The sequence below is a fragment of the Drosophila guanche genome, unplaced genomic scaffold (genome assembly GCF_900245975.1).
Source record: "Drosophila guanche unplaced genomic scaffold, DGUA_6, whole genome shotgun sequence".
NCBI classification, from domain to species: domain Eukaryota; kingdom Metazoa; phylum Arthropoda; class Insecta; order Diptera; family Drosophilidae; genus Drosophila; species Drosophila guanche.
In genome coordinates, this window is record NW_022995743.1 from 16,962,978 (window position 1) to 16,987,147 (window position 24,170).

The following is a 24,170-nucleotide window of genomic DNA, read 5'->3' on the forward strand; positions in this document are numbered from 1 at the left end:
ACTAGAGAGGGCGAGCTGCGAGCGTGGGTGTAGGTGTCGGAAAGATCGGGGGAGTAAGGGGGAGGGGGGGGGGGGGTGTAGTGGGGGGGGGGGGGGGGGGGGGGGGGGGGGGGAGAAGGGAACAACGACGATCGTGATTAAACTGAGTTGGCATGTCTATGTGGGCAGCACCAAACATCAAGCCACATTCGTTCATATGTTCATACACATGTATGTATATGTATGTATTGCCATGTACGAGGTACATACACTCATTGCTCGCTCTCCATCTTTCTCTCTCTCTATCTCACTCACTCTCTCTCTTTCTCACCTGGTAAGTTCACATCCTGGCCAACCTCAAACCAAATTGGCGTAATGTCGCTGCGCTTTTGACCACTGACGTTATTTCGCAACCAAAGCATTGGGCGGCGAGAGACTGCCGCAATGAGACGCTTCACCGTCTCTATTGGCAACTTGGCGGTGTTCGTGAAGGCGAAGGAGGAGGAGAACGCGGGCGGCGAGGCCGAAGATGATGACGCATTGTTGTAAGCTGCCTCCATACTGCGACGACGAGTCGAGTAGCGACGCACGCAGCTCAAGCGCAGAAACAGCACTGAAAACTGAAAAATACGGGTACGGTCCAACCAGTTTACGTGCCGTGCCTTTTGGCTCTCAGGCGAGGCACTGGCAATGGCGAAGGCGAGTCCAAAGAAAACCGAGAAGAGAGCGCAGGCAGAACGGGCGCACAGCAACAGGCTTTGCCGCAAACTGGCATCAGCAATATTGTCCGGATGTAAAGCTTCCGCTGGTATGGCAGCTCGCAGCGGCTCGCTGCGCTTTACGGTTGTTAACTTACGCTGTCGTATACACTGATGTGAGGCCGTAGCGAATCCAATGTGCTCTGCTCCGTCAACTCCCACCCTGCCAAAGCCAATCACCTCCTCAAGCACACACTGCACACCTCCTCCAGTGCAAATCGATACCAGTGGACCCTACAGAGTCCTGCAACGGGAGACACTGTTATTGAGACCAACGGTCCTTTTCGGGCTGTCTTAAATGCTTACAAAACGGAGTGTAGCGTACTTGTTGCGCTTTGTTTATTTTTATCAAAACTGGATTTTACTACGGTCGGCTGGACTGCATGGAAATGGAGATGGAGTGAACGTAAAATATTCACGCTACGGAGCGGAGCGCGTTCGGGAAAAAAGAGAGAATACGCACACACAAGAATGTGCCAGCTTGCTAGTATACCGAGTCGAAAGCCCCATCTTCGGTTTGCTGGCACGATCGGTAGGTATCCCAGGGCCCTGGGACGGGATGTTGTCTGTCTGTTTGTATGTTTGTCCGTCCTATCACAGCTCACTGCCTGTGCATGTGGGTGTGTTTGTGTGTACGTACGTTTTGGGGTTCGGCTCTTCTTTTCATGCTAGCTTTCAGCGAAAATGCAAGTGAAGCAAACTTGGCAATTGGCGACTGGGTTTGTTTGTTCTCTGACATTTAATCCTCGAATCATATCTAAAAACGAGCCGAAAGCAGATGTATGCATACATACATACATTTAGATTATATTTATTGACACATTCAACGAAACTTAAGGATTAAGCGAAAATACAAATATTGTATTCATACATATGTAGATACATATGTACGTATTTAATAAGCCATAAGTACTCGGATTTCGCAATCTATTAGGACTTGTAACAAATAGACATTCATATGATTAACATTACGAAATATCGATTTAAGAATCTGGAATAATATATATTTTTAGATATACATATGTATTGTATCCTACACGTACATATGTACATATTTATGTACATGCACATGTACATACATGTATTTATAGTGGTAATGGTAATGGAACCTTTTGCTTACTACTACGCCTTCCCCTACCCTGCCCTTCCTGACCCAGACGAAAGCGCCTGCGCTCAAAGATAGATGGATGCTGTCGGAGCCAGTCCCCTATGCTAGCTGCCGTTTTTCCTTAGATCGGCTGCCCTTCCTGCTTATGTACATATTTCACTTAAATGGTCACCTGGTAGGCTTCCTCCTCCTTATCTTCTCTGTCTTCCAGGGTCATGGGTGCGGGCGTGGTACGCTTGCTAATTGTCCCGGCAGCACCACCTGCAGGTTGGGGAATGCCACCAGTCATAATGGAGTAGCTCTTCGAGGAGGGCTTTCGCGACGAGCAAGTCGTGTCCTTATCCAGTGCGTGCTCCCCATTGCTGTGGCCGTTGCTGCTGTGTGGGGAACAGCTGCCGTTTCTATTCCCGTTGCCGTTTCCATTGCCATTACCGATTCCACTGGTAGTGCCAGCTTCGTTGAGGAATACATCCATGTGATCGATGGTGTCGTTCAGCGCAAAGCTCTGATCTCGGCGCTCGCTCTTTTTCCAAAGGTAATAGAAGTGGACCAGTTCGCGCATGGTTCTTGTGCGCACCTGAAAGACCCCAACCATCCCACTAATTAATCGCTAGGAGACGGTGAGCAGCCCTTTACCTGATTCTGGCGTATCTGATAAAAGTCCTTGCCATACTTGTGTATTCCCTCCTCAAACTTGAGGCACTCCTCCTCGGACCAGCTGCTCATGGTGTCGCTCAGGGGCAGCACATTCAACCGCTTGCGCCGCAGTGCCTCATTGAAGTCATAGCCACACTGGACCAGTAAATGCAGGGCCTGCTCGTTGTCCTTTACCACAGCCAGCGTCTCTCCGTCGCTGGCAGCATTTGGCGCTTGCTGAACTCTTTGCGGAACTAACGGGGCGGGAAGTGCTGAGGGCTGCTCGTCGCTGGCCAGAGCTTCAGCGCCCTCTTCCAGCGGTGGCAAGGCTCGGGTCTCTTGGATCTTTGCCAAATATTCCTCCACTTCCCTCTCAGAGACTTGGCTCGGCTCCCAAATTAAAAGATCCTCATTTTCGTACGGCAATATGTCTCCGTACTGGGAGAGACCCTCGGGAATGTCAGCTTGGTAGTCCGTTCCAACCATGATAATCTTCCTCGCGTCATCTGATTCGTTATCCGAGTCTTCGTCGTCATCGTCGACCTCAACTTCTTCGAAGAGCGCCTGAAGCGGTGTGACTGAAATGAATACAACACAACAATGAAATCTTCGATCCAACAGTCAGACATTAGCCGAATCCAAAACTTACAACTTTCCAGCTCCTCCAGGGGCCCGATAATTGGGGGACTTTCCCCGAAGGACTCATCAGGATAGAGATCCAGTAAGTGGGAGCGATGCGGTTTCTTTGTGACATCAGGCGATAAAATAGCCTGCGGTTCATCTGTCTCCATGGGACTCTTATTGCGCTGAGAGCTGGGCGATGTGTTCTCTTTTGAGGGGCCAACTCCTGGGTCTTGGCACTGATCAAGGAAATCATTGACCTTCTCCTGCTGTGCTGCAACGGCGCAGGATGTGGATGCGTGGGCTGTTTCTGTGTCTAGCTCCTGGTACTGCCGCTTCGTGGCTCGACGCCGCCTTGAGCCGCTCGATCGCTTCGAGCTGCTGGCAGCCGGCGAGGGCGCCATGCTGTATTTGGCCAGCAGTTCCTCAATGGGCATTTCGCTCTCCTCCCTGAGCGTGGCAATCTCGTCGTCCGGATTGAGCGCCTCCAAGTTGGCCAGCGCCTCTTCCTCGTTCAATGTGGCCTCGTCGTCAAAGTCATTCACCATCATGTCAATGGTGGGCTCGAACGTTGTGTCCGCCAGCGAGGATGTCGGCGACATGGGAGCCTGAACGCTGGTACTTGTGTTATCAGAGCTGGTGGCTGGCGATTTTCGCCGTTCCCGCTTTGTGGGCGTTAGTGTAAGCTCGCGACCCGGCATTACGAGATCACTGTTCAGCAGGCTCCCGGAGTCCGCCGATGCCTCTGAGGCGCTACGTGACGAATGCTCTGTCGACTTGCCACACTCCATTCCAAAGTTGCTTATTTTACCTTTCCGTTGAATTGCCTGCCTCTAGTTTTTTCATATTCACACACCTTAGACTGTTTGAACAAACTTATGTCCCGCTTGTTACACACGATTGAAATTAATGAAGCGGAGAGAACGATAAACTAATCCACCAAAGGAAAAACGCCAAAAAGAGTCGTATCAGCTGTTGGGTTATTGTGGCCATCAGACTAATCGATAGCCGCAATATGTATATATATACATATCGAAACCAACACAATTAGTGATGGTAGACAGATATCGGCCGAAGATTGGAAAAATTTGCGCCAAAATATTGTTTGTCCAATTCGCATCTGTAAACACAGGGTACTAAATAGCAGGTATGTTTGTAGAGGTATTTTAATTTGTATTTGTAGTGTTAAATGATTTTGTAATGATGCTGGGAATGAATGAGTTTAGTGATTGGCATTAACCGAAAAAGAATTAACAAATGCGAATTGTATTTTTTCCCATTACAACAATGGCACCTTCGTCCTGCACTTCCTTCAGGGCATCCTCAAACTGTTCGCGTGTGATTAGCTGAAAGGGAATACAATTATTATAGCAAAAGCAACCAACAAGTGGCTTGGCACTTACAATTTGGGAGCCCTCCTTTATCTCCTTGAAAAGTTTTTGATAGGGAACGGTAGGAACTTTGCCCTTCTTCTTCAAGTTCTCCTTAATGGCTGCCACTAGATCTGCACGCTTCTTGCGGGCCGCCGTAGAGAGACCAGTGGTCAATATGCCTACATCGATTTTGCCAGACAGAGGATCCGTTGCCGATTGCTTCAGGGCCTCGCGATGCAGTCGCCAGGCCTCCTCGACGTCCAGCAACTCAACCTCATTGCTGAGCCGTACCTTGGCATGGGCTTCCGACAGCCGTATTAGGCTCTCCAGCTGGCGGGGGTAGGCCGAGATCTGTCCACGACCAGCACCAACCTTCCGCATGTCAACGTAGGCTTGGATCAGGCGCTGCTGCGCCTCGTCCGACAAAGTGGGTGACAAATGTTCGCGGGCATAGGCAATGTAATCGCGCAGCACACTCATATCCTGTAGACATGAAAAGAGTTCAAAACTAGCACAAAAATACAAAATGAAAAGATATTTTGCTTACAAACATGGTATCCTCTTCCTCGTGCCTGGTCACGTAGTAGAGTGAGACCAAATGGCTGGCCAAACGCTTGTCGAATATCTCGTCCTGTGGGTCCAGCACCAAGAAAATCAAATCGAACCGCGAGAGCAAAGTGTGTGGCAACTGTACGTTGTCGATGATGTTTTTGCGCTTGTTCCACTGCGACTCGGCGGGATTCGCCGCTGCGAGTATCGAGGTGCGTGCATTCAGCTGACAGATGATTCCTGCCTTGGCAATGCTCAGCGTCTGCTGCTCCATTACCTCGTGCAGAACACTGCGGGTCGAGTCGTTCATTTTGTCGAACTCGTCGATGCAACAGACACCATTGTCGGCCAGCACAAGAGCGCCCCTGCAATAACATTTACATTTATTTAGCACGCAGCCAGGGGCCAGGTATGAAGAATATTTACGTCTGCAGCACCAGCTGGCGTGTTTCTGGATCCTTGGTCACATAGGCGGTCAAGCCGACGGCAGAAGAACCCCGTCCCGAGGTGTACTGTGAGCGCGGCACTAGATTGTAGACGTACTGAAGCATTTGTGACTTTGATGTGCCCGGATCACCGCAGAGCAGAAGGTGGATCTCCGACCTAAAGTTCTGGCGTCCCAGGGTCGCGTGTTTCTTCTTGGTGCCACCGAACAGCTGCAGTAGGACTCCCTTCTTGATGTCGTCGTTCTCATAAATGGAGGGGGCAATGGCCCTGGCCAGCCGATCGTAAATATCCGGTTTCTTGGCCAGCAACTGCAGCAACTCAACGCGCTCTGGAGGGAAAATGTGATCTTTCCTGCAATGGATAAATAATTACACACAAATGTGTCAGCTTGTGCTTTGGGAAGACAAGATCACGCAGCGTACCCTTCCTCCTCCTCGTACAGACGCTTATTGTCCACTTTACGGAAGTGAACAACATCGACGTGGGTCTTGTAGACGCTCTTCACTTGCTGGCCATTGCCCCTGAGGGGGGTGGCCCGATAGATGCCAGTAACCGTGACACGATCGCCGGGCTGGACCTTGTCGACGAGATCGTTGTGGGCATAGAGAAGGACATTGTGGGGCGTCTGGCCAGCAGCCATGTCGTCGGGCGATTCCTGCAGCTTGATGAGCTGTTTGTCCGTAAACTCGGACCGATTGTGGATGAGACGAAAGCAGTGATTGGTGTTGCAGTTGGTGCACAACGTTGGCTGCGAAATGCGACCACGATCCACCTCGACTGTGGTGCTGAAGGAGCAGATGTTGCAGCTGAAGAAGGCTTCCCGCATCTCTGGTATGATGTTCGAGGAGCGGATGACCATGCCGCAAATGCTGATCAGTTGATCCATGTCCTCGGGATTGAGGGATCGCATGTTGCGCGTCTTGTCGGCATTGAAGGGGCGCACCTGTATCTGGTGCTCCAGTAGGGCGGCCGGGTACAGTTCGAAGAACATCTCGTTAATGGCCATGTCGAAGCCGGGAATCACCTCCTGCGGATAGCAGATCAGCTGGCGGTACAAGTCCTGATCAAAGGTCTTCAGATGGGCACTGTTCAGATTGAGATACGGCTCCTCCAGTGTGTGAATCTCCTCGAGCTTTTGCAGATACAGCGGTTGATTGACGTCTATGTTCTCTGAGATTTCATCCTGCTCGGCGGTCGGATCGATGAAGCGCATGATGAACGACTTGAACTTCGACTTGCACTGGCTCACAACCACATTGGTGCCCCAGACCACAAGCTGGGGAGCTTGCGAAGACTCCGAAACGGGATCAGTGGTCTCTGAGCCCTTTTCGGGTATTGGTTCCAACTGCAACAGAAGTATAGTTTCAGAAGATGTTCAGAAATGTCACCTCCTGACATGAGCTACTCACTCCAGAGCCGCCACCAATGGCCACTTGGCGAATTCGCTTGTCTGTCCGGATGTCGGGACGCGCACGTAGCGGAGTGCCGCGAATGCCCGACCGTGGCGTGCGAATGGATCCCATGGAGCTGGGCGTGCCGTAGTTCAGGGGTGAGCTCAGATCAATCTCACTCATGTTGGCCCCGAGACCGCGCGCGGGACTCGTTGCAGGCAGGCTAATATTTCCCGGCGATGTGGGGGGCAAACTGATGTTGTCCGATGGCCTGGCTGCACGACCAGGACCCATTCGCATTGGTGTCTCCACATCCTGCGTGGCAATTCCTACATTTGACGGGAGTATGGAATTTATGGAATAGTCGGCTGGCTGGGCAGCTGCTCTATTTACCTCTTGTTGGTGTGCGGACTCCCGCTCCGTGCTTTGGGGTAGCAGATCCAACACTGGGCGATCGAGTGGGGCTTGACATTTCAGAATAAGTTGATTTTCCTTTTCTGTTGTTTAATAACCGAAACTGAAGTTTGTTTTAATATTTTTTTTGTGCTATGCCTCGCTGGTTCTTCCAGACTAAAGCGCGGGAAAAATTGGCAGATGTTCTCAGTGCTGGAAATTACATTCTGGTAAGTGCTGGGCAACGTTTGTAAATTCCTGTTCGCGCCACATTCGTGTTCGTCCTATATAATTAAATCATAATTTAACAAAATACAACGAATTTAATTAAATATTGCATTTTTAAATGTGCATCAAGAAAAATGAAGCACTTTCGTGAATGTAATTGAGAGCCGCGGGCCCTTTGGCAACACTGCCCTTAGTACAACAACAACAACAGCAACAACACATTGATTGTCAGCCAAGTAGACGGGTGGCAAGTTATATTTGCTTTTCTTATTTATTTTCGTTATCGTTGAATTACCAATGTAGTTAATTTACTACACTAAATTTAAAAATTAAGTTTCGGCTGTAAAATTAAGATACCTAAAAGAAAAGGCGAACCGAAACATGGTCATCTGAACATCGTGTGCACACAAAGTGTTTGTTTGAAGTGGAAGGGAATCCAATTGGAATCACAAGGAACGTACATCGTATCAGAAAAATCCAGCGCATTGGCAGCTTCAGCCTGATAAAGCTAACGGGTTTTTATGCACAACGAAGCCAGTGCTGTGGATTTGTGATTAGTGCAGAGGAGAACGTAACGGAACCATGTCGAGCGAGGAGATGCTATATGCAAAGGTATTCCATTCCGCACATTATATTGATGCCCTACAAGTGCATTGTTGGCAAATTGCGGCGGTGTCGTTGTCGGTGTCGGTATCGGCTTAGGACGCCAATAGTGCTAAGAATGGGGGGCTAATAAAAATGCATACATAACGTGAATTCTGCTTTGCCAGCGTGTGTGTGTCTGTGTGTTCTCTCGTGTGTTTGCGCCATTTTCGTTTTTCACATTTCTTCATTCTACAAGCAGTGTGTTCTTGCTCTATTAGCCCTTTCCGTGACAGGTGATGGGTATTGATGTCACCCAGTCAGTGACTGCACCAAATATAACTATTTGGGAATGAATCACCAGTCTTATCAGTCGAGTCTCTGATAAGCGTCGATAAGTGCACACAAACAGAGCTCTGTGCGTGCTGGCACAGGTACACAGATGACGCAGCGGATGAGGATGAAACCAGGAGAAAACCGGTTTATGACGATCATGCTTAATGACGTTCACTCCATTCTCTTTATGCAGGGGGCCAAGATCTGGGTGACCCATGCGGAAAAGGTGTGGGAGAGTGCCACCTTGGAGGAGAACTACCGCAAGGGAGCGGGCTTTCTGAAGATCTGCACTGAATCGGGCAGCCTCAAGGAGTTCAAGCTAAAGCCCGATGGAAGCAACCTGCCCCCGCTGCGCAATCCGGCCATTCTAGTTGGCCAAAATGATCTCACAACCCTCTCGTACCTGCATGAGCCCGGGGTGTTGTACAATCTGCGCGTTCGCTTCTGCGAGCGCCAGATTATCTACACCTACTGCGGCATCATACTGGTGGCCATCAATCCGTACGCGGAGATGCCCCTGTATGGGCCCAGTATAATCCGAGCGTATCGCGGTCAGTCCATGGGAGATCTGGAGCCGCACATATTCGCCCTGGCCGAGGAGGCCTACACTAAGCTGGAGCGGGAGAACTGCAACCTGAGCATCATTGTGAGCGGCGAGTCGGGGGCAGGCAAGACGGTGTCCGCCAAGTACGCCATGCGCTACTTTGCCGCCGTTGGCGGCTCCGAATCCGAGACGCAGGTCGAGCGCAAGGTGCTGGCATCTTCGCCGATCATGGAGGCCTTTGGCAATGCGAAGACCACGCGGAACGACAACAGCTCGCGCTTTGGCAAGTTCACCAAGCTGCTCTTCAAGAACCAGATGGGTGTGATGTACCTGCAGGGCGCCACCGTTCACACCTATCTACTGGAGAAGTCGCGCGTGGTGTACCAGGCGCAGGGGGAGCGCAACTATCACATCTTCTATCAGCTTTGTGCGGCGCGGGCCAAGTACCCTGAACTGTTGCTGGGTAAGTGGAGTGATCTCACTTATGACAGACTAATCTGATTGAGGATTTCACCCTCCTCCCACAGACCACCAGGACAAGTTTCAGTTCCTGAACATGGGTGGGGCCCCGGACATCGAACGGGTCTCGGATGCCGATCAGTTCAACGAGACTGCACAGGCCATGACAGTGCTGGGCTTCTCATTCCAGCAGATAGCTGAGATTGTAAAGATACTGGCTGGAATTCTGCATCTGGGAAACATTGAAGTCGCCAAGAAATACACCGAGGGCAGCGAAGAGGAAGACACTGACTCCTGTGAAATATCCGTAAGCGGGTACTTAGCTTAACTTGAGAAGCATCTTACATCTGACATCTTTTTGCGCAGCACAACGATATTCATCTGCAGATTACTGGGGATCTGCTGCGTGTGAAGACGGAAGATCTCCGCCGCTGGCTCGTAATGCGTCAGATAGAGTCGGTCAATGAACATGTGCTGATACCGAACAGCGTTGAGGCCGGGCAGGCGGCGCGCGATGCGTTGGCCAAGCACATATACGCCAAACTGTTTCAGTATATCGGCGGTGTGCTGAACAAGAGCCTCAACAACGGTAGCAAGCAGTGCAGCTTCATTGGCGTGCTCGATATCTACGGCTTTGAAACGTTTGAGGTGAACTCGTTTGAACAGTTTTGCATAAACTATGCAAACGAGAAGCTCCAGCAGCAGTTCAACCAGCACGTCTTCAAGCTCGAACAGGAGGAGTACCTCAAGGAGGGTATTACCTGGACCATGATCGACTTCTACGACAACCAGCCATGCATCGATTTGATCGAGTCCCGTCTGGGTGTACTCGATCTTCTCGACGAGGAATGTAGGGTAAGATTTACCCCCACAGGTTATGCATTTATCATACTTAACTGCTTTTAAATTGAAATTTACAATGTATGAATGAATCTTCCTCAGATGCCCAAGGGTTCCGACGAGAGTTGGGCCGGAAAACTAATCGGCAAGTGCAGCAAGTTTCCACACTTTGAGAAACCTCGTTTTGGCAGCACAAGTGAGTGTTCTCGTAATTCCATAATCCCCAATCACATTCCCATTCCAAATTTAAAGGCTTCTTCATCAAACACTTTTCGGATACTGTGGAGTATGACGTGAACGGATTCCTGGAGAAGAACCGCGACACTGTCTCCAAGGAACTCACATCCGTAATGGCCATGTCCAGCATGTCGCTGGTGAAGCAGGTCATGGCTCTGGAGGACATCGACACCCTCGGAGTCGATGCCAACACGACGTCCACATTGGGCGGTCGTGTCGTAATTAGCGCTGGCCGAAAGCAGGTAGGTTTGTGCCCAGCATCAGCTCATGGGTGCTGCCATTTGTGATGCTTTGTAAACGTCCATAGTGATAATCCCTCTTTGACTATTGCTAATTCGTATTTTCCATACGCTTGTCGTTCACCACCGACGTCCCTGGAACGTCCAACAGGAGCTCAATGAGACCCGTCGAAGAGTTAGTGCTACCAAAAGTTTTTTTGTATTTATGTTCACCCCGCAAATGACTAACCCAAGAAACCCATTTGATTCGCGCATGATTAACCCGGGTTTTTGGCGATTTTTATTTGAGTCCCAGCAATGAATTCCAATTTATTGAATTAAATGCACACGGAAGACTATTTCGTCGCTTTGAAATTGAATCGCTAAATTTCAGTTTTTAGCCAGCACATCCCTTAGAGGGAGTACTTTTTGTGTGTGTTTCTCCTTTCAATTCCATCCATATTGATGCAGTTTTCTTTTATTAGGTGGTGCCATCCAAGCAACATAGGAAAACTGTTGGCTCACAGTTCCAGGAGAGTCTGGCCTCGCTTATATCAACGCTGCATGCCACCACACCCCATTACGTGCGCTGCATCAAGGTGAATTCAATTCAAAGTAGTGTCTTAAGACTTGCTAATAATACTCCAATATTTCTCTGTGTTAGCCCAATGATGAGAAGATTGCCTTCAAGTGGGAGACAGCCAAGATCGTGCAGCAGCTAAGGGCCTGCGGTGTGCTGGAAACGGTCCGCATCTCGGCCGCCGGCTTCCCCTCGCGCTGGCTCTATCCGGACTTCTATATGCGCTACCAACTGTTGGCGCATCGCTCGAAGATAGACAAGAACGACCTGAATCAGTCGTGCCGCAACATTGTGTACAAGTGGATCGAGGACGAGGACAAGAGTCGGTTTGGCAACACTCAGATATTCTTCCGCGCCGGACAGGTTGCCTTCCTCGAGCAGGTGCGTGCCAATCTACGCAAGAAGTACATCACGATTGTGCAGTCGGTGGTGCGGCGTTTCATCTATCGCCGACGCTACCTCAGGCTGCAGATGGTGATCCGCGGTATACAGCGGTATGCACGGGGCTACATGGCCCGCGAGCGCGTCCAGAAGATGCGCGAGGCTCGAGCCGCCCTTATACTCTCGAAATATGCCAAAGGATGGCTGTGCCGGCGTCGCTATCTGCGCCTGCGGCACTCCATTGCTGGTATACAGACCTACGCCCGCGGTATGCTGGCACGCAGAAAGTTTTACGCCCTGCGAGACAACTATCGAGCCGTGCAGATCCAGCGCTTCGTTCGTGGCGTGCTGGCGCGACGCGCCTACCACCACAAGCGGCGCAACATCATCATCTGCCAGGCGGCGGTTCGTCGCTTTTTGGCTCGTCGTAAGTTCAAGCGCATGAAGGCCGAGGCCAAGACCATATCGCATATGGAGAACAAGTATATGGGCCTCGAGAACAAAATCATTTCCATGCAGCAGCGCATCGATGAGCTCAATCGGGACAACAGCAATCTGAAACACAAAACCAGCGAGATCAGCGTCCTAAAGTTAGTAGCGGTCAGTGGGTGAATCCTCCTGAATTATCTTCCTAACACATTTTTCTATTGCAGAATGAAGCTGGAGATGAAGAAGAACTTGGAGGGGGAGTTCAAGAACGTGAAGGCTGCCTGCATGGACAAAGATATGCTGATTGCGGCATTAAACAAGCAGCTGGAGGCAGAGCGGGACGAAAAAATGCAACTGCTTCAGGAGAACGGGCACGCGCAGGAGGAGTGGCTTACCCAGAAGCAGAGCTACTGCCTGGCCAACGAGGAGCTGCGCAATCAAGTGGACCAAATGATCGAGATGGCCAAGAATGCGGAGGCCACACAGCGCGACCAGAACGTGCGCATGCTGGCCGAGATCGACAACGACGAACTGAACGAGGCCTATCAGCGAGCCATCAAGGACAAGGAGGTGATCGAGAACGAGAACTACCAGCTGAAGGAGGAGCTGAGTCGCTTTCAGCAGAACGGCGTGTACAGCCAGCGTAATCGGTCCGCGAGCAACGCCTCCAGCCAGAACGAGGAGGACGTTGGCTATGCCTCAGCCAAGAACACGCTGGACATTAATCGGAGCTCAGATCTGCACAGCAAGAGCCGTACGTGATGGTCGTACCCCAGATAAAATGGGTAAAACTGATGGACTTTCATTTCTTGCAGATACCTTTGTGGACTGTACCAGTTTGGTGGTGAAGCTGCGCTCCATCTTGGAGGAGGAGAAATCGAAGCACAAGGTCCTGCAAGATCAATACATAAAGCTGGCAAGTCGCTACAAGCCCACGGAGGACTCGTTCCGGTAAGTGTGTAAAAGCCATTGAAAGCCTCCGCAAATTACTGCTCAAGAGCGATCGTTGGATCGATCGACGTTGCCATGTTACAACGACAACTACATTTATGTATTATTGCATGCCACACACTGCTTACCACACCACACACCATAGCGTCTCCGAGTTGGAGGTAGAGAACGAGAAATTGCGCAGCGAGCACGACCAGCTGCGAACGAGCATTAAACATGGTGTTGAGATCAACGAGCTCAATGGTAACAGCCTTCGCATGCCGGGCGCTCCACGCAGCTACCTTACTAATTCGTGTCGTCCCCCTGTGCCCCCTTATTGCCATTGCAGCCCAACATGCCGCCCTACAGGAAGAGGTTCGTAGACGCCGCGATGAGTGCATCCAGCTGAAGGCGGTCCTGCTGCAACAGAACCAGGCACTGCGATCCTTTGAGCCGGAGAGCATGCATCTTCGTGGCAGCGATGTCAACGAACTTCTGGAAGCCTTCCAGTCCCAGAAACTGGTCAATCGGTGAGTCTCCTGTCTCCTCGCAGTAGAATCTATAGACAGAACAGCTTTCATTTTCCGTTTTCATCTCCATCGGCAGACAACTGGAGGACGAGTTGAAGGCCATTACGGAAGAGCACAACAGCAAGCTTGTGGAGATGACGCAGGAGATCGAGCGACTGCACAACGAGCAGGATGAGCTGCAGAAGGTTATTTTCGAGAGCATCGATGCGTCTGAGGACGCCAGTGTGGACACGCTCAAGCAGAACGATCGTTACCTACGCCGCGAATTGCAGAAGGCTGTCGCCCAGTTCCTGCTAGTGCAAGAAGAGTTGAAGCTTGCCAACGCCAAGCTCCAGGCCTACCGCCAGAACGGTGGCCAGCTGGAGCACAAGTTGGAGGAGGAAATGAGTCGCAGCAAGGGCAGCGGCCTCAGCAACGACGTGGGGGCAAATGTAACCAAACAAAAGTCTCAAAATCCGCAAGGCCTGATGAAGTTCCACAGCAACGACCTGGACAAGATACTGCAGCGTCTTCTCAGCACCATGACGCCGCGAACAGTGGTTGGACTTTTACCTGGATTTCCGGCGTACCTTATATTCATGTGCATCCGGTGAGATCCAAGAGTCTGCCCATTTAATATTTATTATAATATTATCTACTTTTACGATCAAGGTACACTGATCTAACCAATGCCGATGACGATGTGCGCGAGCTGCTAAGCAAATTCGTGATTCAAATCAAGAAAATGCACCGCACTCCGCATCCCATTGAGAACCGTGTCATTTGGCTGGTTAACTCCATCACGTAAGCCACAAAAAAACCTTCAATTGGTTTGCCCGAAATAACTTACCGCGCTTCCCATTCCCACAGGCTGCTTAATCTGCTCAAGCAATACGGAGACGTGGAGGAGTATGTGAAGCTAAATACTGAGAAGCAAAATCAGCAGCAGCTAAAGAACTTCAATCTCTTTGAATACCGTCGAGTCATACTTGACCTGATCGTGAATCTGTACCAAGCCTTAATAATGCAGATCCAAGGACTGTTGGATCCCAAAATAGTTCCCGCCATTTTGAAGAACGATGAGATTCAGCGAGGCCGGCAGCCTCACGGGATGCGCGGTCGAACGACTTCGATCGGTGCGGTATCCTCGCCGGAGCACGGTGGAGGACCAGCCTGGAAGCAGCTGATTGGCCAGCTGGAGCACTTCTACAAGCAATTCCAGCACTTTGGCCTAGACAATTGCTATTCGGAGCAGATATTCCAACAGTTGCTGTACTTTGTGTGTGCCGTGGCCCTCAACTGCCTGATGTTGCGTGGCGACATCTGCATGTGGGAGACGGGCATGGTAATACGCTACAATATTGGCTGCATTGAGGACTGGGTGCACAGCAAGAAAATGGTGAGAATAGTTGACTTGTATCGAGCATTCCCCAACTAACGCTTTGCTCTTTCAGTCAAACGAAGTGCTGGCACCGCTGTCGCCGCTGAACCAGGTTTCCCAGTTGCTGCAGTCCCGCAAGAGCGAACAAGATGTGCAAACGATCTGCGATCTATGCACGTCGCTGAGTACAGCGCAGGTCCTAAAGGTAATGAAGTCGTACAAGCTGGATGACTATGAGAATGAGATTACCAACGTGTTTCTGGAGAAACTCACCAAGGAGCTGAATGCCCGACAAACGGTATGAACATTAACGGCTCCTTTGAGCATTTCATCAATCGTTTATTACTTACAGCAAAAGAGCAACAGCGATGAGTTCACCATGGACCAGAAATTCATTCAGCCCTTCAAGGTGGTTTTCAGGTACAGTGACATCAAGCTGGAGGATATCGAGCTGCCGTCGCATCTAAATCTGGATGAATTTCTGGAGAAAATATAGGTGTCTCCAGATCTGACTGCTGATTGCCATTTAAACTGACAAAGGAGCATTTTCTTTTAGTGTATTATAATATATTTAAATTATAGATATTAACAATGTTCTTAGCCAATGCATTAGAATATGAAATGCTTAGAAGTTTGCCGAAACGAACCCCCATTTAGTTCCTGATTAGCTTAAAATGTCCAACACGTGACCCAAGTCCATTCCAATGTGCCCTGGCATCCACCGAAGATTGCAAGGTTTAGGTTATTATTATACAAGTTGTTTGTAGTGAAAGTGATCGAGAGGTTCGGAACCGATCGAAATGCAATTGTGAAATGCAATAAGTGCCGGGAGTCAGACTCCCTCCAACCATAAAGAGCAGTCCTTGCTACAGCCTTGTACCTTACAATAAATATGATATGTATGTGTAGACTACAGCATGAATTTACTCAAGCGATGCCTTAAAGTGTGGCCCGCAATGCAGACCACATATGTTAGGATAAGACTCATGATGAACATCGATACTTTTCTTTACTATTTTTATTTATGAGAGTACATCTCGTTTCCTGTGTAGTTTCTAATTATGTGTTTCTCAACTGTCGCCATTGCGGATCTGATTGATCCGAAGCAGATTAAAAATACGTTGGCATTTCTTTGACCTACATATTTAATATAGTAAGATTTACCCTACTTATACACATAAATACAAGAACATATGTATATCAACTTAACAGATGCGCGTGTACAATAAAATACAATATATAAATGTGTACAAAACTGATGGAGGAAGGAGGATACCCCTCAGCAAGGGACAACTGCCTTTGACAACTTGTTCTTTGGCAGATCCAGGGGGTCCATTCGCTGAGTTATCATGCCTGTGGCAACAGTTGCTCCGTTCTCCCGAATGGTGAATGGCTGACCCGTTGTCATGACCATTTTGCGCAGCAGCGTAATGCGAACCTGTCCGTGCTCGCCCGGCATCAGCATGGCCTCGTTGGGCACTGCAAGATTCGTTATTAATTGGCAATTGTCAACATCTCAAGATAAGAATGTTAAGGCTTCAATCCTCCTTACCCATGTCAATGCGCGCTGGGACATTCCACGTCATACTGAACAGTTGCTGAATGTACTTCGAAAGCATCGGCTTGAAGCGGCCACCCTCGGCACGCGACAGCAAGTACATGGAGCCCTCGAAGTGGTTGGACACATCCTCGGAGCCCGATGCACAGAGAAGCATGCCGCGCTCCACGGCGGATATTTTAATGCCTCGCAGAAGGGCACCGACATTTTCGCCTGCGAGGGCCTGAGGCACGCTCTTGCGGAAGATCTGTATGTCACTGACGCTCGTCTTCAGGTTCTGATTGAAGCCCAACAGATCTGCCTCAGCGTTGCGTAGAATGGTGCCCCGCTTGATAGTTCCCACCACCACTGTGCCACGGCCTGGAACAGTAAATGCATTGTCAATTGGCAGGATGAATGGAGCCTTCATATCCCGCTGTGGTGTTGGTATATAGGAGTCACAATGCTGCAACAGCTTCTCAATAGAAGGTACTCCAAACTCCGATTGATCGTCGCGGAGCGCCAAAAGGGCCGAGCCACAAATGACTGGGCTGTTGACGCCATCAAAGCCAAAGTCACTCAACATCTCGCGCATCTCGATCTCCACCAGCTCCAATACTTCCTGATCTACTAGATCGGCCTTGTTGATAAACACCACAATGCGGTGTATGCCCACTTGCTTGGCCAGCAGCAAATGTTCGCGTGTTTGGGGCATTTGTCCGTCTGTCGCTGCCACAACCAGGATTGCACCATCCATTTGGGAAGCTCCTGAGATCATGTTCTGCATGCCATAGAGAAGGAGAGTTAGCAGCAAGTTAGTTATCCGAGTAGGGTCAGTTCACCTTTATGTAATCCGCATGGCCCGGACAATCGGTGTGGGCATAGGTACGCTCCGTGGTGGCGTAGCCGATGTGGCACGCGTTTATGGTTATGCCGCGTGCTTTTTCTTCTGGGGCCCGGTCGATCTGGTCGTAGGATAAGTATTCAGCTAATCCTTTATTGGATTGGATTTTGGTAATGGCAGCAGTGAGCGTCGTTTTCCCATGATCTACGTGACCAATAGTTCCCACATTACAGTGCGGTCTCTCACGTAATTTAGTTGCCGGGTTCTGCCCGCCACTAGTGGCCAAGTGGCGGCTGTTTCTCCAGCCCCAGCTGCTGTTGATTCTTCTGACAACATGTTTCTTGGATACTGTCGGCCAAAAAACAGCATCCAAATGGTGCCACAACTTCGGAAGAAATCCTCTCATCTCTCAGCTCAGCACAGTCAAGACGCGGAATCGACGTAACCTGTCTGCTCAATCAAAACAGAAAACAGCTGCTCATGCAGTGTTGTACAATTACCATGGGGACGGACCGTTTCAATAAATTCCAGCAAATTGCAATTTAAAAATGTATTTTATTAATCTGAAATCTCGCGAGATTGTGGGAATGTGCTTCTAAGAAGGGCGTCGTTGGTAGTCTCAGCAACTTTCAAAGTGTTTTTAATAATCTTATGGGTTCGCCTCATGTGAACACCCAAGCTAACCCGCTCGGAAAAACGGGTGCTGCAGAGGGTGCACTGGAGGGTCTTCTCCCGGTGTACGTGCCGATGTTTGACCAGGGCGTTGGCGTTTGTGAAGGCTTTCTGGCAGACATCGCACACCTTGTCGCGTATATTTAAATGCGCCTTAACGTGATCCTTGAGATCGCGCTTAGTAAAAAAGTCTTTGGGGCACATTGTGCACTTGAATGCACGAATTTTGGTGTGCACGGCGGTTACATGGGTGCTCAGCTGAATCTTCTGTCTAAACGATTTTCCACAGAATTCGCAGATGTACGGCTTGGCCACATGTTTTTCATCATGCGAGCGCTTGTGCGTGGCCAGTTGGCTGCCAAAGGCGAAGCTTCGACTACAAATGTGGCAGGTGAACGTTTTGCTCATGTGAACACGTTGGTTATGCTGCTGCAGATGGCACCGCCGCTCGAAGTTCAGTTCACACAATGGGCATTTAAACCAGCCACCTTCGCCCAGCTTGTGATCTTTGAACTGATGTGCCTGCAGCGCATGGTCAGTGCTGAAACTTTTCTGGCAAAGTGTGCATTGTAATTTCTGGCGGAACGTCTTCGTCGGCATAAAGCTCTGACACCTGTCAATATACTCTTTCTCAGCCGTCGACAGGCCGACCGTCTGAACCTCAGTGAGAGTCTTCATTTTTCGAGCGTACCACTGGCGTAGACTTAGAATACTGTCGTAGACGTCGTAGTGGGTGATCACTCCCAGTGGAACTTCTGAGGAGAGAACATCAGTCATTTCTATGTAAGCATTTTTGCGCTCACTTAGGTTCGAGAAGTTCTTGTTCGCCGGATCGTACAGATGGGGAAATTTGGAATATAGTTTAATAAACAGACTCGTCAGCAGATTTTCCTCTGTAAACGTGAGCTGCAAAAAGGAAACTTGTTTAAAATTGTGTTCTACATATTCTGTGTAATAAAGCCTACCTTTATTTTGCCATCGCCGCCATCATCATCGCTGTCACCTTCCTCAACAATTCCTCGCTTCGCGAGAAAGTTGTACTTTGCATGATAGTACAGCGGGACCTTGGTCAGTTTTTGGATCTTTTTTTGCCGCGTTATTGCTGCGTATTGAGAGTGCAGGCTGGCTATGGACTTCTTCAGCCTATAGATGGTCAGATGAATGTTGACAGACGTTTTCAAATTCTCCATCAATGACTCGTATGCATCAGTGCGCTTATCTTTGTTTTTATAGGACGCATCTGAAGGATCCCACAGGCACGGATGTTCTTTATAGAGTTCGATGAATTGAGTAATTCGCGGACTGCGGCGGTAGAAGGTTGGATTAAACTGAAAATAAACCAAATGAAGACATGGATCAATGTTTTGTACTGCAAATATGACAGATGGTGCTTACTTTTACTATGGGCGAGAAGTCTGTTGTCTGCCCTCCTTCCAATTCGCATGCGACCGGGACTGTAGGGCAGTCTTCTTCATCGGCATCTTCCTCATCGGATGATAAGGGGAGATCCACAATCATGCCCTCGGCCAAACAATCTTCGGCATCCTTCACGTCAGACAGGCCAGAGTTTTTCTCTGTTAGGAAATTGTCGCTGCTTGCACTGGCATCGAAGTCGCTATCACTCCCTTGATCTTCTTCTCTATGCCGCTTAATGTGTAGGACGAACTCCTTCCACCTCTCAATGTCCATTTGCACTTCGCAGTCATTGCTCAGCCCGCAACTCAATACGAAATGTTCATAGTTGCTCCGTGCCAGAATGTTTCCACAAATCATTATAATTAAATCACATCAAACAACAAAACAGTAAACCAGCATAGTGAAACAGCTGCAACACTGGTCAAGCAGTGCTGGGAAACGGAAAAAAAATTCTCGATATTTGTTGTGTTGTATTTATTGTACGTCGATACTCACAAATATAGTTACTTATTTTGAATAAATTAACATTAACATAACAACAAGGAAACCCATTCGGCAGTTTTGTGCAACCCTTTAAAATGTTTAAATACACAAGACTAGGTCTCTTCGAATTTATTTCTATGGTTAAATCTGCGATGTCGGGATAGCGATGAATGGTCATAAAATGTAGCGTCGCATTTGTCGCATTTCTTATCACGAATATTTAAATGTCCTTTGAGGTGATTCATGAGTTCAAATTTCTTTCGGAAACTTTTCTCGCACATACTGCACTTGAAAGGACGTATATTCAGGTGGACACCATTCACGTGGTGATCCAGCAGCAGCTTCAACCGGAACCCCTTTCCACACATCTCACACACATATGGGCGCTCGCCGGTGTGGACCTTTAGATGCACCTTTAGATCGCACTCAACGGGAAAGAACTTATCGCAAAATTTGCATTGAAATTTACGCTCACTGTGCGCTCTCAATATGTGTTTCTCCATGTCGTGTTGCCTTTCGAAGCGTCTGGGACACTGGGAGCAGAGGTATGGCGGTTCACCGATGTTATGCTGTTTGAACATGTGTGTCCGGAGGTTGTAGTCCCCGTGGAATCGCTTCCCGCAGTTTTCACAGTACCATATGTGACCGTCCGGTTTGACGGGCAGAAAGCTGCACATTTGCAGGTACTGAAGCTCCTGTGGGCTGCAGGCTTTAATCAGTTCCTTCGCTTTCATTCGCCTCATGGCTTCGTATGCCCACTTCCGCAGTTTTTGGACCGCAATATAAACATCCGTATCGTTGGCCAGAACAACAGGTCTAAATTCTTTGGCCAACCTTATGTAGGCTCTTGTGCGTTCCTCCACCGAATCAAAATGAGGGTGCGTGGTATTGTAGAGCACGGGATAATTTGCATATGTTTCTATAAAAGCGCTGGTTACCTCGTTCTCCACTTTGAAGTTGAGCTGAAGCGAAACATAAAATTTGGATCAGTCACGACGACATATTACACTTCTTGTAATACCGTACTCACCTTAATTGTATCCAGTTGAACTTCCTCCCCGTCGTCGTCGGATAGGGTTGTACAGGGTGTGGAACGGAGGAAATCACATTTTGCAAAGTATCGGGCCGCCAGGCCAATGAGTTTATTTTCGCCAGACATTTGGGCTGCAAGTGTGTATTGGCTGTGCAGCTGCTGGATGGTTTTCATCAACTCTTCTTCGGTAAAGAGCACATTGGCTTTCTCGTCCAGTCGCAGTATCATCAGGTGGTACGCCTCCGATCGGGCCTCCTCATTTTCGTATTGCTCGTCCGAGGGATTCCATAGGCAGGGATGCTCCCTGTAAGCTTCTATTAGGTGTAGCACGCGTGGATTGCGTCGAATAAACGTAACCTTCAACTGCAAGTATGAACAAGTGTTAGTGTGAGGTCAAAGAACGGTACATTGTACATCCTACTTTATAAACTTGTCCGGGACGCGCTCTTTTGGGAGGACGTCCGAATCTTTTTGGCCACTCTTCTTCGTGTTCATCATACGAGAAGTTATCTAGATCATCAAACGGTGCAGCCTGCTGAGAACAATTGCTAGAGAAACCTTCGTACACATTTGCGTTGCATGAGGCCTGCGCCATTTCTGACGATTCCATTTCCTGATATGTGACTTCTGTGTTGTTATTTTCATAGACATTATCCTCCTCGTATTGTATATTCTGCAAATGTTCGAAGAAGTTTAAGTGATTCGAATCACCTTATGAGGGACTAACATACATTCTCATTCGTCTCGTCGTTGGTCCAGTCCTCGTCTTCGAGTATGCAAAATGGCAAGTTACTCTGGTCTTCCCCTTCTTCAATGGGTTCCGCTTCGTCTAAAACTTGAGGGACTTCGTATTGGATTGTGGAGTCCATCTCCTCAATAGGTGTGTCCTGCTCGTTCCAACATTTCTCAATGTTTTCATCATCCTCCTCCTCAAAGTAGTGGGCATTTCTCACATGAAACGTGAACTGCTCCCAATCTTTTAGGTCGCTTTCAATTGTGCAGTATATGCATTTCAAGCGGAACTGCTCATAGTTGTTGCACACCAAAACGCTTCCGCATACCTCCATTATGGCGACTATCAAATGAATTCTGAATAAGCCAATGAGTTTCTATTCAAGCGCACCGCGTTTGTAATATTTACGAAGCCACTTTTTGATGCAATTGTCATTTAACCTAGTGCTGAAAAACGTGCAAGTGCTCTCGTCAGATATCGATATTGCCTATCGAATGGATGGATTACATTACTGAGTTCAAATTAAATATCGGCCGTTTACTTATTGATTACATTTTAAATTCTTTTTAGCTAATTTCAGTCTTCACGATTTCTGTTGCCTTTTGTGAATTGTTGCGAACAATATTATGGGTGCGCTTCATGTGGGAGTTCAGGCCAACAAATTGCGAAAATCGTGCATCGCAAAGTTTGCACACAAATTTCTTGACCTCGGAGTGTATTTGGCGATGGCGGATTAGCGAGTGGCAGCTCGTAAATCCTTTTCCGCATGTTGTGCATATTTTGTCTCGGATGTTCAAATGGCCCTTGATATGATCTGACAAGTCGACTTTTTTCACAAAATCCTTGGGACACATCGTACACTTGAAGGCTCTTAATTTCGTGTGGATTGCGGTGACATGCAAATTCATCTGCGACTTCAGTCGAAATGCCTTGCCGCAGAGCTCGCAAACGAAGGGCTTGTGGCCAGTATGCGTACGAATGTGCAATTGTAAGTCCGACTTGACGGCAAAACTCCTCTCGCAATGGACGCACTGGTGCGTCTTGCCAATGTGAACCCGCTGCATATGGTTGGCCAGTTCGCCCCGTCCAACGAAGCTCCGATGGCAGACTGTGCACTTAAATGGCAGCTCGCCAATGTTGTGTGCCTTGAATATGTGCGACTGCAGCACGTGATCGGATGAGGTGACTGCATGGCAAATCTCACACACAAGCCTCTGCTTGAACATTTTCGGAGGCAAGAACCCACAGAGTTTCAAATAAAACTGCTCTGCCTCATTGCCATTGTTGATGGCAAGTTTCATGCTCTTGTAGTACCATTGTCGAAGGTTTTGGATGGCACGATAGATGTCATCGCTGTTAATATCCACATTCGACACTGAGATTTCGACAGCCAAACTCTCATAAGCCTGCTTTCGAGAATTCATGCTGCAGAACTCGCTGTGATTCTGATCATAGAGTTGCGGAAAATTTGCGTATAGCTCTATCAGCTCTGTAGTTAGTTTATTCTTCTGGGTGAAGTCCAGCTGTAAACAAATAAATGCGATCAGCACTTGCAGACTTATGTTAAGACGAATTCTTGCCTGTATTTTTTCGTTTTTGTACGAGTCTCTCTGTACCTCACAGTCTTGCAGAAAGCTGCAGATGGTGTAATGGCTGAAGGCAACAGACTTGGCCTTCTGGGTGCCACATAGCACTCGCTTGTGCACGGTGTTGTATTGCAGATGCATCTTTCTTATGGCCGCTCTTAGCGAGATTTCATTCAGAAACATGGCCACCTTTGCCTCCAAATCACTAATCATCTTCCGATAGGCCTCCTTGCATGCACTGGGGTCCTTGAAGCGGACATTTCCCGGGTTCCAGAGGCACGGATGTTCCTTGTACAGCTCAATGAACTTCAATGTTCGAGGGTCCCGGCGAAAGAACGATGGGTGAAACTGAATTACCCAGGTTTGTTAGGAATACGTCAGTATCAATATCAATTATCAGTGTACCTTGTATATGGGCGTAGCCAGTGCAGATGCATCCTCGTTTTCTGCAGACTTATTCGATTCAGCATCTAAGTCCGTTTCCACAAACTCGGATTGACTTGCCTCCGAATCCGAATCGTCAACGGAAGAGATTGTCCGCGAAGTGACAGCCTCGATTTCCAATTCAACTTTTTCCACTGCATTTCCCTGTTGCAGCCCATCTTCCGGATGCGTGGTTTGCTCTATTTCGTCTTCGTTATCATTTTCCTCCTTGTAAGTTTCGTTCTCGTGGTAATCTTCATCCAGAAACTCCGCTTTTAAGCTAGAACTGGCGTCCACATCCATGCCAGTGTGGTCCTCAACCACTTGCAAGGCGCTGTGCATATTGCGATAGTGCACCACAAATTCCTGCCACTTGTCCACCTCAACGTCTGTGGGGCAGTACGAGCATCTCATCAGAAACGTTTTGTAGTCTCTGCTCACATAGATAAGCCCACAAGTTTCCATTTTGCCAAAATCAAACAAGTCAAGTCAATTGTTTACATCCCGATCAGCTGCTGCGATACGTTATCGATA

General features: G+C 48.7%; 8 protein-coding genes across 15 annotated transcripts in view; 1 reads left to right on the forward strand and 7 right to left on the reverse strand.

The window, feature by feature from the left end:
• LOC117578606 overlaps window positions 1–924 on the reverse strand; it is a 2,800-nt gene extending 1,876 nt beyond the window's left edge. Inside the window, exon 1 of one of the 2 annotated variants that reach the window (XM_034264198.1) lies at window positions 297–924. In XM_034264198.1, the coding sequence (XP_034120089.1) occupies window positions 297–539 (243 nt within the window). In that variant the 5' untranslated portion in view covers window positions 540–924. The remainder of the gene's footprint in view (window positions 1–296) is intronic. The other variant, XM_034264197.1, reaches the window with a different exon arrangement.
• The window catches only part of LOC117578600 (mesoderm induction early response protein 1), a 24,482-nt gene extending 20,422 nt beyond the window's left edge, over window positions 1–4,060 (reverse strand). The window contains exons 1-3 of one of the 2 annotated variants that reach the window (XR_004573387.1): window positions 3,131–4,060; window positions 2,482–3,059; window positions 1,847–2,422 (exon numbers count right to left, since the gene is read on the reverse strand). Coding sequence is in view for 1 of the 2 variants with exons in the window: in XM_034264190.1 (XP_034120081.1) it covers window positions 2,006–2,422; window positions 2,482–3,059; window positions 3,131–3,893 (1,758 nt within the window). In the remaining variant the exon portion in view is untranslated. Of the gene's footprint in view, window positions 1–1,527; window positions 2,423–2,481; window positions 3,060–3,130 lie in introns of those variants that run through there. The other variant, XM_034264190.1, reaches the window with a different exon arrangement.
• A 190-nt stretch (window positions 4,061–4,250) lies between these two features.
• On the reverse strand, window positions 4,251–7,391 carry LOC117578594 (DNA replication licensing factor MCM4). Its single transcript, XM_034264183.1, has 7 exons — window positions 7,256–7,391; window positions 6,881–7,191; window positions 5,894–6,816; window positions 5,451–5,822; window positions 5,023–5,389; window positions 4,506–4,958; window positions 4,251–4,448 (listed from the first exon to the last, which is right to left on the reverse strand). The coding sequence occupies exons 1-7, from the start codon at window positions 7,332–7,334 to the stop codon at window positions 4,353–4,355; spliced, it is 2,601 nt and encodes an 866-aa protein (XP_034120074.1). The 5' UTR covers window positions 7,335–7,391; the 3' UTR covers window positions 4,251–4,352.
• Window positions 5,965–24,155, reverse strand: LOC117578598 (zinc finger protein 383). The gene is made up of 4 exons (XM_034264187.1): window positions 23,619–24,155; window positions 23,208–23,561; window positions 22,215–23,150; window positions 5,965–5,975 (listed from the first exon to the last, which is right to left on the reverse strand). Exons 1-4 carry the CDS (start codon window positions 24,099–24,101, stop codon window positions 5,973–5,975), a joined length of 1,776 nt encoding a protein of 591 aa, XP_034120078.1. The 5' UTR covers window positions 24,102–24,155; the 3' UTR covers window positions 5,965–5,972.
• Window positions 7,396–15,810, forward strand: LOC117578591 (unconventional myosin-Va). 6 transcript variants are annotated; one of them, XM_034264178.1, is made up of 19 exons: window positions 7,695–7,896; window positions 7,965–8,095; window positions 8,595–9,408; window positions 9,473–9,711; window positions 9,771–10,259; window positions 10,347–10,440; window positions 10,497–10,723; window positions 10,872–10,895; window positions 11,185–11,298; window positions 11,364–12,250; window positions 12,314–12,843; window positions 12,905–13,040; window positions 13,186–13,283; window positions 13,369–13,549; window positions 13,626–14,138; window positions 14,201–14,332; window positions 14,399–14,927; window positions 14,983–15,207; window positions 15,262–15,810. In XM_034264178.1, the coding sequence occupies exons 2-19, from the start codon at window positions 8,066–8,068 to the stop codon at window positions 15,403–15,405; spliced, it is 5,406 nt and encodes a 1,801-aa protein (XP_034120069.1). In that variant the 5' UTR covers window positions 7,695–7,896; window positions 7,965–8,065; the 3' UTR covers window positions 15,406–15,810. The 6 variants fall into 6 exon arrangements, with proteins under 6 accessions (XP_034120065.1, XP_034120067.1, XP_034120071.1 ...); XM_034264174.1 differs by lacking the exons at window positions 7,695–7,896; window positions 7,965–8,095 and adding an exon at window positions 7,396–7,485; XM_034264177.1 differs by having other exon boundaries at window positions 7,695–8,095.
• Window positions 16,037–17,755, reverse strand: LOC117578601 (elongation factor Tu). The gene is made up of 3 exons (XM_034264191.1): window positions 17,289–17,755; window positions 16,462–17,227; window positions 16,037–16,388 (listed from the first exon to the last, which is right to left on the reverse strand). Exons 1-3 carry the CDS (start codon window positions 17,694–17,696, stop codon window positions 16,189–16,191), a joined length of 1,374 nt encoding a protein of 457 aa, XP_034120082.1. The 5' UTR covers window positions 17,697–17,755; the 3' UTR covers window positions 16,037–16,188.
• Window positions 17,826–19,791, reverse strand: LOC117578599 (myoneurin). The gene is made up of 3 exons (XM_034264189.1): window positions 19,358–19,791; window positions 18,928–19,290; window positions 17,826–18,868 (listed from the first exon to the last, which is right to left on the reverse strand). The coding sequence occupies exons 1-3, from the start codon at window positions 19,733–19,735 to the stop codon at window positions 17,849–17,851; spliced, it is 1,761 nt and encodes a 586-aa protein (XP_034120080.1). The 5' UTR covers window positions 19,736–19,791; the 3' UTR covers window positions 17,826–17,848.
• Window positions 19,838–22,063, reverse strand: LOC117578597. The gene is made up of 4 exons (XM_034264186.1): window positions 21,626–22,063; window positions 21,316–21,567; window positions 20,892–21,257; window positions 19,838–20,823 (listed from the first exon to the last, which is right to left on the reverse strand). The coding sequence occupies exons 1-4, from the start codon at window positions 21,959–21,961 to the stop codon at window positions 19,975–19,977; spliced, it is 1,803 nt and encodes a 600-aa protein (XP_034120077.1). The 5' UTR covers window positions 21,962–22,063; the 3' UTR covers window positions 19,838–19,974.
• Window positions 24,156–24,170: the final 15 nt, after the last annotated feature.